At 42.9% G+C, this 13,481-nt stretch overlaps 1 protein-coding gene across 6 annotated transcripts in view; it reads left to right on the forward strand.

Moving 5' to 3' along the window:
- Positions 1–234: 234 nt before the first annotated feature.
- Reps1 (RALBP1 associated Eps domain containing 1) overlaps positions 235–13,481 on the forward strand; it is a 72,358-nt gene continuing 59,111 nt past the window's right edge. For all 6 annotated transcript variants that reach the window (XM_021220996.2, XM_021220997.2, XM_021220994.2 and 3 more), the window contains exon 1: positions 235–459. In XM_021220996.2, coding sequence (XP_021076655.1) covers positions 307–459 — 153 coding nt within the window. In that variant the 5' untranslated portion in view covers positions 235–306. The remainder of the gene's footprint in view (positions 460–13,481) is intronic.

The following is a 13,481-nucleotide window of genomic DNA, read 5'->3' on the forward strand; positions in this document are numbered from 1 at the left end:
GGGGAAGCCGAGGCGGGAAGCCCGAGGGACGCGGCCGAGCCCCGGAGCCGCCGCCTCCTTCTCCCCCCCCCCCCCCCCCACCACCACGCCGAGCTTGCGGCCGCGCAGAGCCGCGCGCCACCGCCACCGCCGTCGCCACCGCGGTCGCCGCCGGCTGCCCCGGGCCACACGAGCTCGCCTCCCCGCGGGGGAGGCCGTGCCGCGCGCAGTCCCACCCCCCCGCCGCCGGCCGTCCCCGGGCGGGTCGCGGGGGCCGGCGCCCGGGTGGTGCATGCGGGGCGGGGCGGCCGCCGGGCCGAGGCGAAGATGGAAGGCTTGACGCTGAGCGACGCCGAGCAGAAATACTACTCGGATCTCTTCTCCTACTGCGACATCGAGAGCACCAAGAAGGTGGTGGTCAACGGGCGAGTGCTCGAGCTGTTCCGGGCCGCGCAGCTGCCCAACGACGTGGTCCTCCAGGTACCGCCGCGTCCCCGGCCGCGCGGGTTCCCCCCCCCACCCCACCCCCCGGGGACGGGCAGAGGCCGCAGGTGCGGGTGCGGGGTGCGCGGGGACCCCCCCGGAGGGGGACGGCTCGGCGTCCGGGTGGGGGCGGGGAGGGGGGTCTGCGGAGCCTTCGCCTGCATCCCTCCCTCGGGCAGCCTGTGCACGGGAAGAGCAACGTCCCGGGAAGGCTCTCTCGGGTTGTGTGTGCATCCTCGCTTCTGCTGGGGATGCCGCCTCTAGTCACACCGCTCTTCGGCTCCGGCACAATAGGAAAGTTACGAGTATAGGCAGGCAAAATGCCATATGGATTTTTTGAGCGAGCCGAGCAGACTCGACCAAGTGAGTTTTGTTAAGCTTAAGGTATCCAAGAAGCAGGTTGTTTTTTTTGTTTTATTTATTTATTTATTTATTTATTTTTTCTTTTTAATTTAAGGAAGCTGTGTTCTTAGGGGAGACTAAGAAATTTGAATTTCTGGCTAATACTTGGCGTGTAGATAGATGTGAAAAGAACTTGTTCGTAGAATGGGTGGCCCGATGTACCGTGGGCAGTATCTATCTTCTAGTGGGCTTTCGGCGAATAGTCGGTGGAGCTTGTGGGTTTGGCTTGGGATATATTGAACAGCTGGAATCAGATGGTGGATATACACCTCAGTCTGCCCTATAGCTGCAAGTGTAAACCTTCTTTGTCGTCTGTTTTTTTACAGGAGACTTAGTAGGAGGGCTAATATTTGTGATGAGCATTAACGCTACTGCTTAATGATTCATAGCTGCTATAGTAAGAGCCTGTTTAAACTGCATGGGAGGAAGGAACCGTCTTAAGTTTTCATCCTCATATTGATCCCAAGCCAGTTATCGGAATCTCCAGACACATGGAGAGGGAAGTGGATATAATGAAGTGGAAGCAGAGTATTGGGCTAGAGGTTTTATTTTACTTTGTTTTGAGACAGCTCCTTGCTTTATGTACCGGCTAATTTTGCGTCAACTTGACACAGGCTGGAGTTATCACAGAGAAAGGAGCTTCAGTTGGGGAAGTGCCTTCGCAAGATCCAGCTGTAAGGCATTTTCTCAATTAGTGACCAAGGGGAGGTCCCCTTGTGGTGGTGCCCTCTCTGGACTGGTAGTCTTGGGTTCTATAAGAGAGCAGGCTGAGCAAGCCAGGGGCAGCAAGCCAGTAAAGAGCATCCCTCCATGTCCTCTGCATCAGCTCCTGCTTCCTGACCTGCTTGAGTTCCAGTCCTGACTTCCTTTGGTGATCAACAGCAGTGTGGAAGTGTAAGCTGAATAAACCCTTTCCTCCCCAACTTGCTTCTTGGTCATGATGTTTGTGCTGGAACAGAAACCCTGACTAAGACACTTTATATCCCAGACTTGCCCTGAACTCAGGGTCCTTTTGCTCCCTCAACTGCTCAAATGCTGGGATGTTGGTGTGGGCCGAGCCAGGAGTCTCCAGGCTTTTAGAAATGTGACTCTGGGCCAGCACTCTGCCTCCTCAGCCTCCAGTTCTTGGAGGCCCATCTTAGAGTGAAAGTCAGTTTTCTTCTAACAAAAACCCTTGTGATATAAAAATTTCTACACACACCTCGAATATAGACGATACCCGAGTGCCTACTGTGGTTGAGGGAATGAATTCTTTCTCTCTTTGCTTTTGTTTTGTATTGTCATTTTTTTAAACCTAGGGTTTTGGTGGGGAAAGGTGTTTTAGGTACCAGGGAAGGATAAGCTGCTGAAGAGGACAGCATAGTGACAATTTTAGACTTTCCCAACTATTCAGATTCTGTGGATTCACTGTTTTTGTTTTTATGGCCCTCTTACGATGAGGAAACCAGGTTTAGCACAAAACATCCCATAGTTTGCTGATGGGTTAAATGATACGGGGCTAGTGTCTAATGGATCTGGTACAAAACCTACAGGTTCTGGTCAAAACATGCTCATTTATTATGGAAATAAACCTATCCTCAAGGACTTAAAATCAAGGAGAAGCCCCCCATATTCTATTTTAGCTTATGTCTTTGGGGTTCAGAGTTGACAGGAAATGACTTTTTGTCATTCTAATGGTGCATAAGACTTTAGGGTGTTTAAATGTTTAGGGCATAGAAATTAGTATTCGTTAACCTCCAGCTGAGATATATTCAATTGAATCCAACTTATTTTTATATTTGTATTGGCATTTGAAAATAACTTTCTATCGTCTTTGTGCATAGATAGCTTAAATAGCTTAAATATTTGGGATTCAATTACACTGTAGGGATTCCCTGAAGCAAAACTTTCACAGTAATATGTTCAGGTTGACTATCCCTGATCAGGATCCCTGAAGCAAGACGTTCACAGTAGCATGTTCAGGTTGAATATGCCTGCAGTACTCCTAAACTGAAAACTTTGAGGGCCAAAATAACACAAGTGGAAAATAAAGAGATATTATGCAAGAGAGGGGAAATGCATCTAAAATACACCAAGTTAATATACAAATGGCAATTATTATTCTGCTAATTAAAAAAAGGAAAAATCCCATATTATGAAACTTTCTTGTTGAGAATTATCATTCTTTTAAATTTACTCTCAAACTGTGGGACTGCTGTGCAGAGGAGACGTAAAGAATCTCTTCAAACTCGGGCCCCACCCCCAAGATACCTCATTGTGTATACACAAACCTTCAGTTTCAAGCATTGCTGATAAAGGACAGCCAACCTGTACTGAATAGCAATTTGGAGACTTGAAGGCAGCTTACTTAAAATTTGGCCTAGGACATAGAAATGTGAGACCGAAGGGGAATGTGGATTTAGTTTCTCTTACGGGAGTTTGAGATTTTCTGAAAACAGCATTCCATGGCTCTCAGTGAGAAGCATTTGGGGTAATTCAAACGTAGCCCAGTTTTGTTCCCTTTGTTGAGCTAGATGTTGGAGGGAGTCAACGGAAGCACTGAGGACTTTGTAAACTCCAGGACCATTCAGGTGTAAAGAAGAGAGTACCTGGGAGAGGCACATTGTGTTCACAAGCACAAAGGAGATGAAGACACCATTCAGATGTACGTCTACGTTGGGATGGGTAGGTGAGATGGGCTTCCAGGCAGGGGAAAAATATGACCAAAGTGGACCACCTCTGAGCCTTTTCAAGGACTAGTAGATAGTAAGATTTTACCTAAGCTAAAATATGTTTGGAGATAATGAAACAGAGTTAGGGAGAGACCCTGGTACTAAAGACTGGAGGCAGGAGATTTCATACAGAGTTCAGTAGGCAGCTGTGGAGAAGCATTGGAAATGTTTGGCTTTGAATGGTAGAGAGCAGAGAGAATAGGGAGGGAAGGCGGCTCTTAGAGAGGTCTGGCGTGGGTGCTGGGTAACGCACACCCACACCAGAGGGACAGCACTAGAATGGAAAATAAGGGTAGGTGTCCTGAAGAGCAGCTGGGGTCCTTACTACTTTACTGTGTGAAGTGCCTTGTGGGACAGTACTTATGGAGTTCAGATGATCAAGACTGGACGGGGAGCTTTGAACTAACCATGAAGGGGATTTGAAAGAAATGATTCATAAAAGCAGTCCCCGAGGAGGCTTTTGTCAGTGATAGAGCAGAGGTTGGTTATCTTGGGGCTGATTTTGTATCAAAGATAGGAAATGGTGAGGAACTGGGCCAGTAACACACAAAGCACGGGGTCATGGAGCTGGTGACATGGTTCCATGGGTAAGGGTATCTGCTCCCATGCCTAATGGCCTGTTTGATCCCCAGGACCCACGTGATGGAAGGGGAAAAACTGACTCCCTTAAGTTGTCTTCTGACCTCCGGAGAGGAGACAAGTTATGACATGTGCCTCACAACTGCCCATACATTACTTTTTAAATAATAAAATATTTAAGAACAGCAAGAAACAGGGTGAGAGAGGACAGTATACAGGGGGAGTGATTTTATACTCTCAGACCATTTATCAATGTCTAAAGATATTCTGGGTTGTTATAAAATGGGAGAGGGAATGGTTTTGCCGGCATGTAGTGGGTAAAGGCCAGAGATACTATTTACTATATACTGTCCCAGAGTGCATGGGACAGCCTGTATAACAACTGTCTGGCTCAAAATGTCATTATTGAGATTTGAGACCTGGCGTGGACTCTGACAGGAGACAGGAAATTACTAGAGTTATTCTGAAGTTATTCTGAAGGCAAAGTTGGTTAAGTGTGGTCTATTTGGCATCATTTGGATGGGAGAGATGGTGGCGGGGCAGGATGGGGGCCTGGTGTAAAGAGGAATTCTGAGTGTGGCTGCCGGCCTTGCGGATGCTGCTCACCTTCGTCAAGGAAACAGGCATCTAATTATGGTGAAAGTGGGTTCTGGTCACGTGTTGGCAGTCGCTTCCTCACATATATTGCGGGCAGGGAGCAGACTGTTTCACATACATGTTAGGACCTTGATTGGCCCAGTATTTTTCAACATTAGTTAATAAAAGTCATGAAAGAGGGCTGAGTCATCTGGAGAAATGAGGTAGAGAACAAAGAACAGAGGGCCTGGAGCTGAAGCAGGAAGGGGCTGGCACTGAGTGAGCCGTCCTCATGCAGAAGCTCTGATCCCTGCACAGCCCTGGGACGTGGGCATCACTCTTATCAACAAGGAGCTTGGGAGGCAGAGAAGCTACGGAATAGTGAATGTCCTTCCCTTCCCATTATCCCTTGCCACCTTGAAGCTGGTTCTTCACTGGAGTGAAGTCATTCACACTTTGATTTGCTTGCTTTTGAGGTATATGTAGTCTTTTTTCTTTTGAATAGTGAAGAGTTTAATGTATAATGATGTCTCAAAACAGTTCAGAGAGAGGTAGATTCTTGTGGTTGCTTTCCTGAGTACAGACTGACGTAGTTTTATATTATACTGTCAGACATCTTAAGGGCCATCATTACACTTGTTAGTATTTGTTACTTTAAATATACATATCATGTGTATACAAGTGTTCTATTAGTATCCGTGTTTGTGCACCATGAGCGTGCCTGGAGCCCATAGAGGCGAGAGGAGCATGTCAGATCCCCTACCCTAGCCCCTCTCCAGGAACTTGAGTTAGAGACTAGTGTGAGCCATTGTGCAGGTGCTGGGGGTTGCTCCCAGGGCCTCTGGAAGAACAAGTGCTCTTAGCCACTGAGTGATCTCTAGCGCCCAAGTGTTTGTCTCTTGACACAGGGTCTCCCTTTGCAGCTCAGGCTGGCCTGGAATAGCAGAGAAAACCTAATTAGGGGCAAAGGGTTTGTTGGTGAAGATAGTATCAATAGACCAGGAGGAGGAGATAAATAGTTTTTGACATTTTGTCCCAGAGTTGGAATGGAAGATCTGACCTATAGTAATTAATTATCAATTTTTGTATCTGCTGAAGATTTTCAGTGTTATAGCTTTAAAATTAACTTTTACAGAAGCAATTTATTTTTCAAAGAATAAGAAAAGTATATATATATATATATATATATATATATATATATATATATATAATTTACCACATTACTCAGTATATCTTCTTAGCTTTCACGTTGTTAAAAAAAAAAACAAACAAAAACCTCTTCTTTATCTGGGAAATGTCAAAACTTACACGGACTTGAATGTGTGATTTTTGTGATAAAAGCTTTGAGTACTGACTGTCCTTTTATTGAAGTTTGCCAGCAGTGTGCCCTTTTGCTGAAGCTGGAAAGCTTTAGATCAGTGAGTGTGTTGAGCAGTAGCTGGTAGAATATTTTAATAAGATACATAAACTTAATGGAAGGAGAGCAACACAATGAAATATAAACCCGTTTTTCTCTTGAAACTTGCTTGAGTTAGTTACAAAATCTGTTAACTAGTAAAATGCCTGGTGGAATATAGCCTTGTCTATGCATTGGATATTAGAACTATAACCTTATTTATGCATCAGATATTAGAAACTTAATAAAATGTCAGTTTGATACTCTCAAATTATGGGCTTTTTATTTTTGTAAATTCTAAATTACTATCTAAAGAATAAAAATACACACTTGAGTTAATTAGACATTTTCCATGCACTGTTTATGAAGGAAGTCACAGCTGGCCTCTTCATACGGTGAGTGTCAGGCTTACTCTGGAAATTCCTGTCATGCTTGCTGGCACCCTGCCTTCCTTCATGCCCAGCATTTTAATGTTTGAGAACTTACTGCAAGCACTGTGACAGAGTAGAAAAGAACACAAGACGCATTAAAGGGAGGCCACACTAAAGGGAGGCCGGCCTCAGCCAGCTTTGTGACCTTGACAGTCAGTTCCCCCGAGTCACCACACAGCCTTATGGTGTGAAATACTGAAGAGACATCTTCCTCAAATCAATTTTATATAGTATTTCCTTGTGGCCACTATCCCCCTCCATGGTTTATGTGTAGTGGTGAAAGGTCAGCTGTCGTCTCTGCCATGGTGTGTTGTCTCTGTGGTAATATTGAAAGCAACTGTGTATACACAGAGGACCGTTGGTAAGAAGGCAGTGAGCGGGAACATATCTCAGCGGAGGCGTGGGCTGCATATCAAGGGAACTGTGAAATCTCTCTCTCTCTCTCTCTCTCTCTCTCTCTCTCTCTCTCTCTCTCTCTCTCTCTCACACACACACACACACACACAAACACACACACGATTCTGTCTTCATGCACACTAGAGGAAGGACTCAAATTTTATTACAGATGGTTGTGAGCCACCATGTGGTTGAACTCAGCACATCTGGAAGAACAGCCAGAGTGCTCTTAACTGCTGAGCCATCTCTTTAGTTGCCCCCTCATCCCCCCCATAACTTTCTAAGAGGTTCCTGGGGAAGGTGAACAGATTGGTTGGTAGATATGCAGGAGCCCACATGGGAAACAGCAGTGGCTTAGATTAGAGAGAGGCGGCCAGGGGAGCGGCGTGGAGAGATGCTTTAGTTTAGGAAGCCATGGTAGTACTGAGTTTGGTATGGAACTGGAGAGAGGATAGAGAGTAAGGGTATTGCTGGTGTCGCCATCATTGGGTGAGTCGGAAGGCGTGGGTTTTACGGGGTGCTATTTTAGTAAAAGGTAGCGATGAATTTACAAGTTCTCTTTTGTTCATTCTAAATTATAAAGGCTGTGTTCTGAACTTTGCCATTAGAGGATCCACACATCTTGAAGAAATATTTATGTCTAAGAGGAAGAGTTGAGGATTTTTAGACTGTTGGCAAATTGAAAACAGTAACTGATGAAAATATTGAAGAAAAGACTAGAAAGAAAAAAATGTCTAGAATTGAGTCTCAAGGACTCGAAGTTGGGCAGTAAAGCCTTAGCGAGGAGGCTAAGGACAACCAGAATGGCTGGTGGGAGCTGGAGAATGCAGAATGCATATCCTGACAGACTTGCAAGTGTTTCATGGCATGCCAGCTGCATGGTGTTTGGCTGAGAGGCGGAGAAATGTGAGTAGCGATGAAGCCATTGGATTGATTTAGAAACTGTATTGATTTAGAAACTAGATGTCATCAGTAGCTTCGATAGGACTGCTTTCAATAGATGCCAGATTTGAATGACCTGAGGATCAAATAGCCAAGAGCCTAGAGATAGCTTTTGAAGAAGTAATTTGCCCATGAAAGAGAACAGGCCCAGGGCAGGCCCCCCTGAGCTGAGGGCAAGAATGAGATTGTAAAGGAAATCCTCACGGAGGAAAACTTCAGCTGTTTGGACTGTTGAGGCAAAGAAGGAAGAAGACACAGTAAGAAAGTAGGGATGGTCTGGGTCCTGACCGCACAGCCTTCTGGGAGGAAAGAGTTCATTCCTTCAGTTTTAACACAGGGAGGCAAATAGGAAGGTGTGCAGATTTAGTGGAGAAATGTTCCAGCCAGTGGCTTCTGCTTTCTCCTGAGACAAGATTAAGAGTGTAGTTTCAGGAAGTCAGCATACAATAGTAGGAAACATTTGTTGTGTCGTCAAAAAGATCTAAAGTTTTAGGGATGAACTGTAAAATATTACACAAAATCCAAAGATTTAAACAAACAGAATATGTGTCTAGGTTGTAAGGCTGAGTGTTAATACCTAGATTTTAACACAACTCTTGTGTTTTGTTGAAACAGTTAAGCCAGTCCCAAAGACTTATGAAAAGATACAGAAGCAAAATTGGAGAGTTGATCATTCTCATTCTAAAACCTGACTACACTGCTATGCTAACCGGGACCGAATGATTGGCCTAAGAGTAAATGCACAGATCAGTGATCAGAATTGAGAATTCAGAAATAAACCTTTATACTTATGATTAGGTCATTTGGGGGGGGAGGGGATGCGCCAGGAGATTTTATTGGGAAAGAGGTATTTTCAGCAGATCCTTCTAAAATAGTTAGATATTTGTGTACTTAGGGAAAACTGTACTTAAGCATTTTGTTTATAAATCACATAATATACAAAAATTAACTTAAAATAGATTATGTGCTTAATTGTAAAATTTAAATCTATGAAATTTCTAGATGAGTGATCTTGGGTTAGCCTGATCTTGGGTTAGCCTGATCTTGGGTTAGTTGTTATTAGGTATGACACCAAGATCATATAAACCTTGAAAGAAAAAGAGTATAAATGGAATTTATTCAAAAAAATCTTCTTAACATTTAATATTGTAGAGGATACTTAAGAAAGCTCAAAGGAATATAGACTTAGGAAAGGTATTTACATATTATAAATATGGTAAAGGTCTTTCATCTAGAATATGTCATTAATAATTAGGGAGCTGCATATTAAACCAGTGATATATGTTACTAGAAAGGCTATAATTAAAGTCTGCTAATACTTAGTGTTGGTATTGTGAAGAGAATACAATACTTTCACACTGCTCTTGGGAGTGTAATTGGCACACAGCTGTTTTATAAAATACTGGCTTTAAAACTTCAATATAAACTTACCTAAGAATAAGCACCCTTTACTCTTATGCATCTACCCAAGAGAAATGAGAAAATGTTTCAAGAGTTCTTTGTCAGCAAATTTACAAATACATTACTATTCTATTGCAAACTTGAGAAACAATCCAAGTTCTCATCAATTAGTAATTGGCAAATAAAATATGTTATATCCATAAAGCTTAATAATATTCTGCCATCAAAAGGAACATGTTTCTGATATCCATTGCAACAAAGATAACGTAAGAAACATACTAAATGAGTGAAACCAGACCTGAGTGAATACCTGTTGTATTGCAGTGTATGAAATATTTGAAAACTATCCAGAGAAAAAAATGTCTATGGAAAAATCCATAGAAACAGATATTGATGGTTCTCTGATCCCAGGGTAGAAGAGGCAGCCTGGAGGGGTAAGAAGGCTTGTAACTGTGGTTTATGTGGTGGTGTACAGCACTATAGGTTCCCTTTAACTCTCTAAGTTGGATTGTGGTTGAATTCTATGGTGTAAAAACAGTATCTCACAGCTCTTTTTTTAAAGCATGAATTTGTCATTTTGAAAGGGTACTGTGGACTGTACTGTGAATATAATTTAATTTCTCAAGCTTCAGCATAATTTAGTGTACATTTGGTGAGGACGGGGTTTTGAAGCTAGACTTTCTATGTGGCTTGTCACATGAGGAGTCATTAGACCTGACTGCTTGTATGCTCAGTTTTGCTCACATAGCATACACAGGCCCCATGTACATTATGTAGCTGGGGCTCACCTTGGTTCCTGGACCTGCAGCCTCCGTCTCCCAAATGCTGGGATAACAGGCACGTGGCACTGTGTCTGACACACCAGCAGCGAATACTGCTTATTATTTATTCATTTTGGTCTGTGTGTCAGCAACTGTTCTGCGTACTCTGTATATATTAATTTCCCCCTCTAAGATCAAGTGCTCCTCCTTGGTTGGCCTGTAGAGAGTACCCAGGTCCATGCTTGTGCCATTATACTCAGTTAACTTATTCTCTGTAAGCACAGTGTTTGTTAGAAGGGGCTAGAAATTAGGACTTAGGCCAAATCTAGACCAGTTTCTGTCTTTGGTCTTTTGAGCCTTTTTTTTTTTTTTTTCCTAGTTTTTTTTTTTTTTAATTTATTTATTATATATGTAAGTACACTGTAGCTGTCTTCAGACACTCCAGAAGAAGGCATCAGATCTCATTATGGATGGTTGTGAGCCACCATGTGGTTGCTGAGAATTGAACTCAGGACCTTCGGAAGAGCAGTCAGTGCTCTTAACCTCTGAGCTATCTCTCCAGCCCCAGTTTCTGTCTTTGGACTTTGAGTGATAGATGACGAATTTTTATACTGTTGTGATTAAAAAAAAAAAAAACCCAAAAAAAAAACCACAGGGTAACTTATAGAGTTTATGTGGCTCTAGGTTAGAATCCATGATGGTGGAATCACAAACAGGAAGCAGAGAAAACTAACTCAAAATGGCATGAACTTTTTGAAACCCCAAAGCCCATGCCCAGTGACATACTTCCTCCAGTAAGGCCATATGTCCTAATCATTCCCAAAGAGCCACCACCTAGGGACCAAGTAAGTATTCAAGTGCCCAAGACGCAGTGAAAACATCCCGTTCAAACCAGCACAGATCTTACTGCACTTAAATATACTTAATTAGGATGTCATAATTTTGAGGGAAATACAGAAATGCAATACCCCAAAATATGAATTTAAAATAATCATGTCTGACAAATTATATATATTTTTTAAAGATTTATTTATCTATAAGTACACTGTAGCTGTCTTCAGACGCACCAGAAGAGGGCGTCAGATCTCATTATGGATGGTTGCGAGCCACCATGTGGTTGCTGGGAATTGAACATAGACCTTTGGAAGAGCAGTCAGTGCTCTTAACCACTGAGCCATCTCCAGCCCTGACAAATCTTAATACAATATTCTACTACTTGGGGACTGAAAAATCAGTGTGTCACTATAGTGACTCTGTAGACAGCTGGCTTTTGAAGGACTGATAAGACATCTCCATTTAATTCTTGAGTTTTCATGAGTAGCCAGATCATGGGTCTGGGCATCGTAGTTATGTTCCTGTGTGTAAAAGTTAGTTGTAAAGAATGCTGATCTAATAGCGATTTGTTTGTTACTACTGTTTGTTTGCCTATGAGCTAAGCAAAAAGTCCACGTGGATGTTGACATATCAGTGGACTTGAAAAGGGGATTTGTTGCCTAGAAACTAAGAGCGTCACTGAGGGCTTTCTCTGTTGAGCTTATGACTTGGGGGCCACGGGCTCGATGTTTTGAGTGCATGTTGCACTGTTACATTATGATCTAGAATGAGTGTTTGTTCTAGAGTACTGCATTATGTCTCATAGGAAAATAGTTAAACACCCTTGTAACTTTCCATGTCAACAAACATCGAGTTTAGTCAAAATAGAATAGACTTTGGACTGTGACAGCTTCCTTCAGATTTGAATCTCTGCTTGGTGGTTATTAACTTCTCACCCTGATCTGATAACTGAGCCTGCTCTGACTGTTTCCTGTTAATCCCAGTTCTGAAGGATTGGTAGTGAACCAGCGGGAAGTGTGTAAGCAGTGAGCATGGGGTCTGCTTCTTAGAATGCGACCAGATGAGTTTCATTAGCTCAGCTCTGCTCTACTCTGTGAGGAAACTTGGAATTTGCAGCATCTTTGCTTTAATAATAGAAGATTGTTCATTGTTCTTCAAACTGGCATTACACCTTCTGTTGCTTGTGTTTTGCTTGAATACAGTGCTGCTCCCAGTCTTAGAGCCTGCCAATGGTCCTTTTATTTTCCCCACTTAGTGTGCAGTTAAGTTGAGGGTTTGTTTTCCCAAAGTGAAATGTACTCAAATAAAGACCAGAGACCCTGACACTGGTGATTCTGAGGTGGGGAGCCGTGGCCGTAGAGCTGACAAACCCAAGTGAAGGGGAGCAGCTGTTGGGTTTGTTGTGGTTGTTTTTGTTTTGGGGAGAGTTTGTTTATAGACATCTTGCTGAATTTTAGATAAATTGAATAAGATACCATGGTTGTGTCATCTAGGCAACAAGGTTAGGTGGACCTTTGAAAGGATGGCAGTAGCAGTTGGGTGGCATAGCAGCATGTGCCAGGTCAGGGGGGGAGGGTGTGGGGGTGGGGTGTAGTTCCTCAGGCATGCAGATTTACGTTAGAGATGTTTTCCTGCTTTTATCATCAGTGCAGGTAGTGCTAGTGTGTCCACTGGTGCATAGTAGGTGCTTAATGATGCTTGTTGAATTAATGAGTGGTGCAAGTATTGTTTTTTTTTTTTTTCCTGAAATGGTCTTACAACATGAAGCTCTATGCATATTGGCTTTGAATCTGTGGTGATCCCAAGTGCAGGGGTTAGGGTGAATATATGGAGAATAGTAGTTCTGTAGAGTCTTCTGCAGAGCTGGAGCAGCGATGCTCTAAGGATAACCAACCCCCAAGGAGTTTGTTCACAGACTTCCTGTCTACCAGCTCTTGAGGATCATCAAAAGCATTGGTTTTCTTAGAAACCTGGATCTGGTTCCCGACTCTAGGGTTAAATGGGGTGCTGTGTCACGAGAAGCATAAACCTACAGGACTATGTTGATGCCAGCTGACAGGACGGACCACTGTTCAGCTAAATACAGCTACTATGTGTTCAGGGACTTTGGCGTCACTTACAAATAGCTAAAAGATATGATTAAATGCTTATCTTCTTACTTTCTATCTTCGCCCTTAACCACGTATTTCAAGTACTCATCTGGGTTCCCAAATGTCATTTTAAAAATTGCTCGACATTTACAAAGCCCATTGATGCTGTAACTGGTAATTGGTAGGACCTTTCTATGTACAGTCCTGTGAGAATCTGAAAGTTATAACAGGCCCTTTCTGCCTAGACTTGTTTTGGTATGTCTTGAGAGCAATTACAGATAAATATTAAAATAGTTCCGTTTGCTGTATTTGTTTAGATCCCGCTGATATTGGCAGTGATTTGCTAAATAAATTAGTGATTTTATGAAATAAAGGGGCACTTTAACATTGTAATAGATTTCCGAAGAGCCTAATTTTATCAGATGAAGCAAAGCAAATCAGTATCTGCTCAGTAGGTATATATATATATATATATATATATATATATATATATATATATA

This window comes from Mus pahari, chromosome 21 (genome assembly GCF_900095145.1).
Source record: "Mus pahari chromosome 21, PAHARI_EIJ_v1.1, whole genome shotgun sequence".
Lineage (NCBI taxonomy): Eukaryota > Metazoa > Chordata > Mammalia > Rodentia > Muridae > Mus > Mus pahari.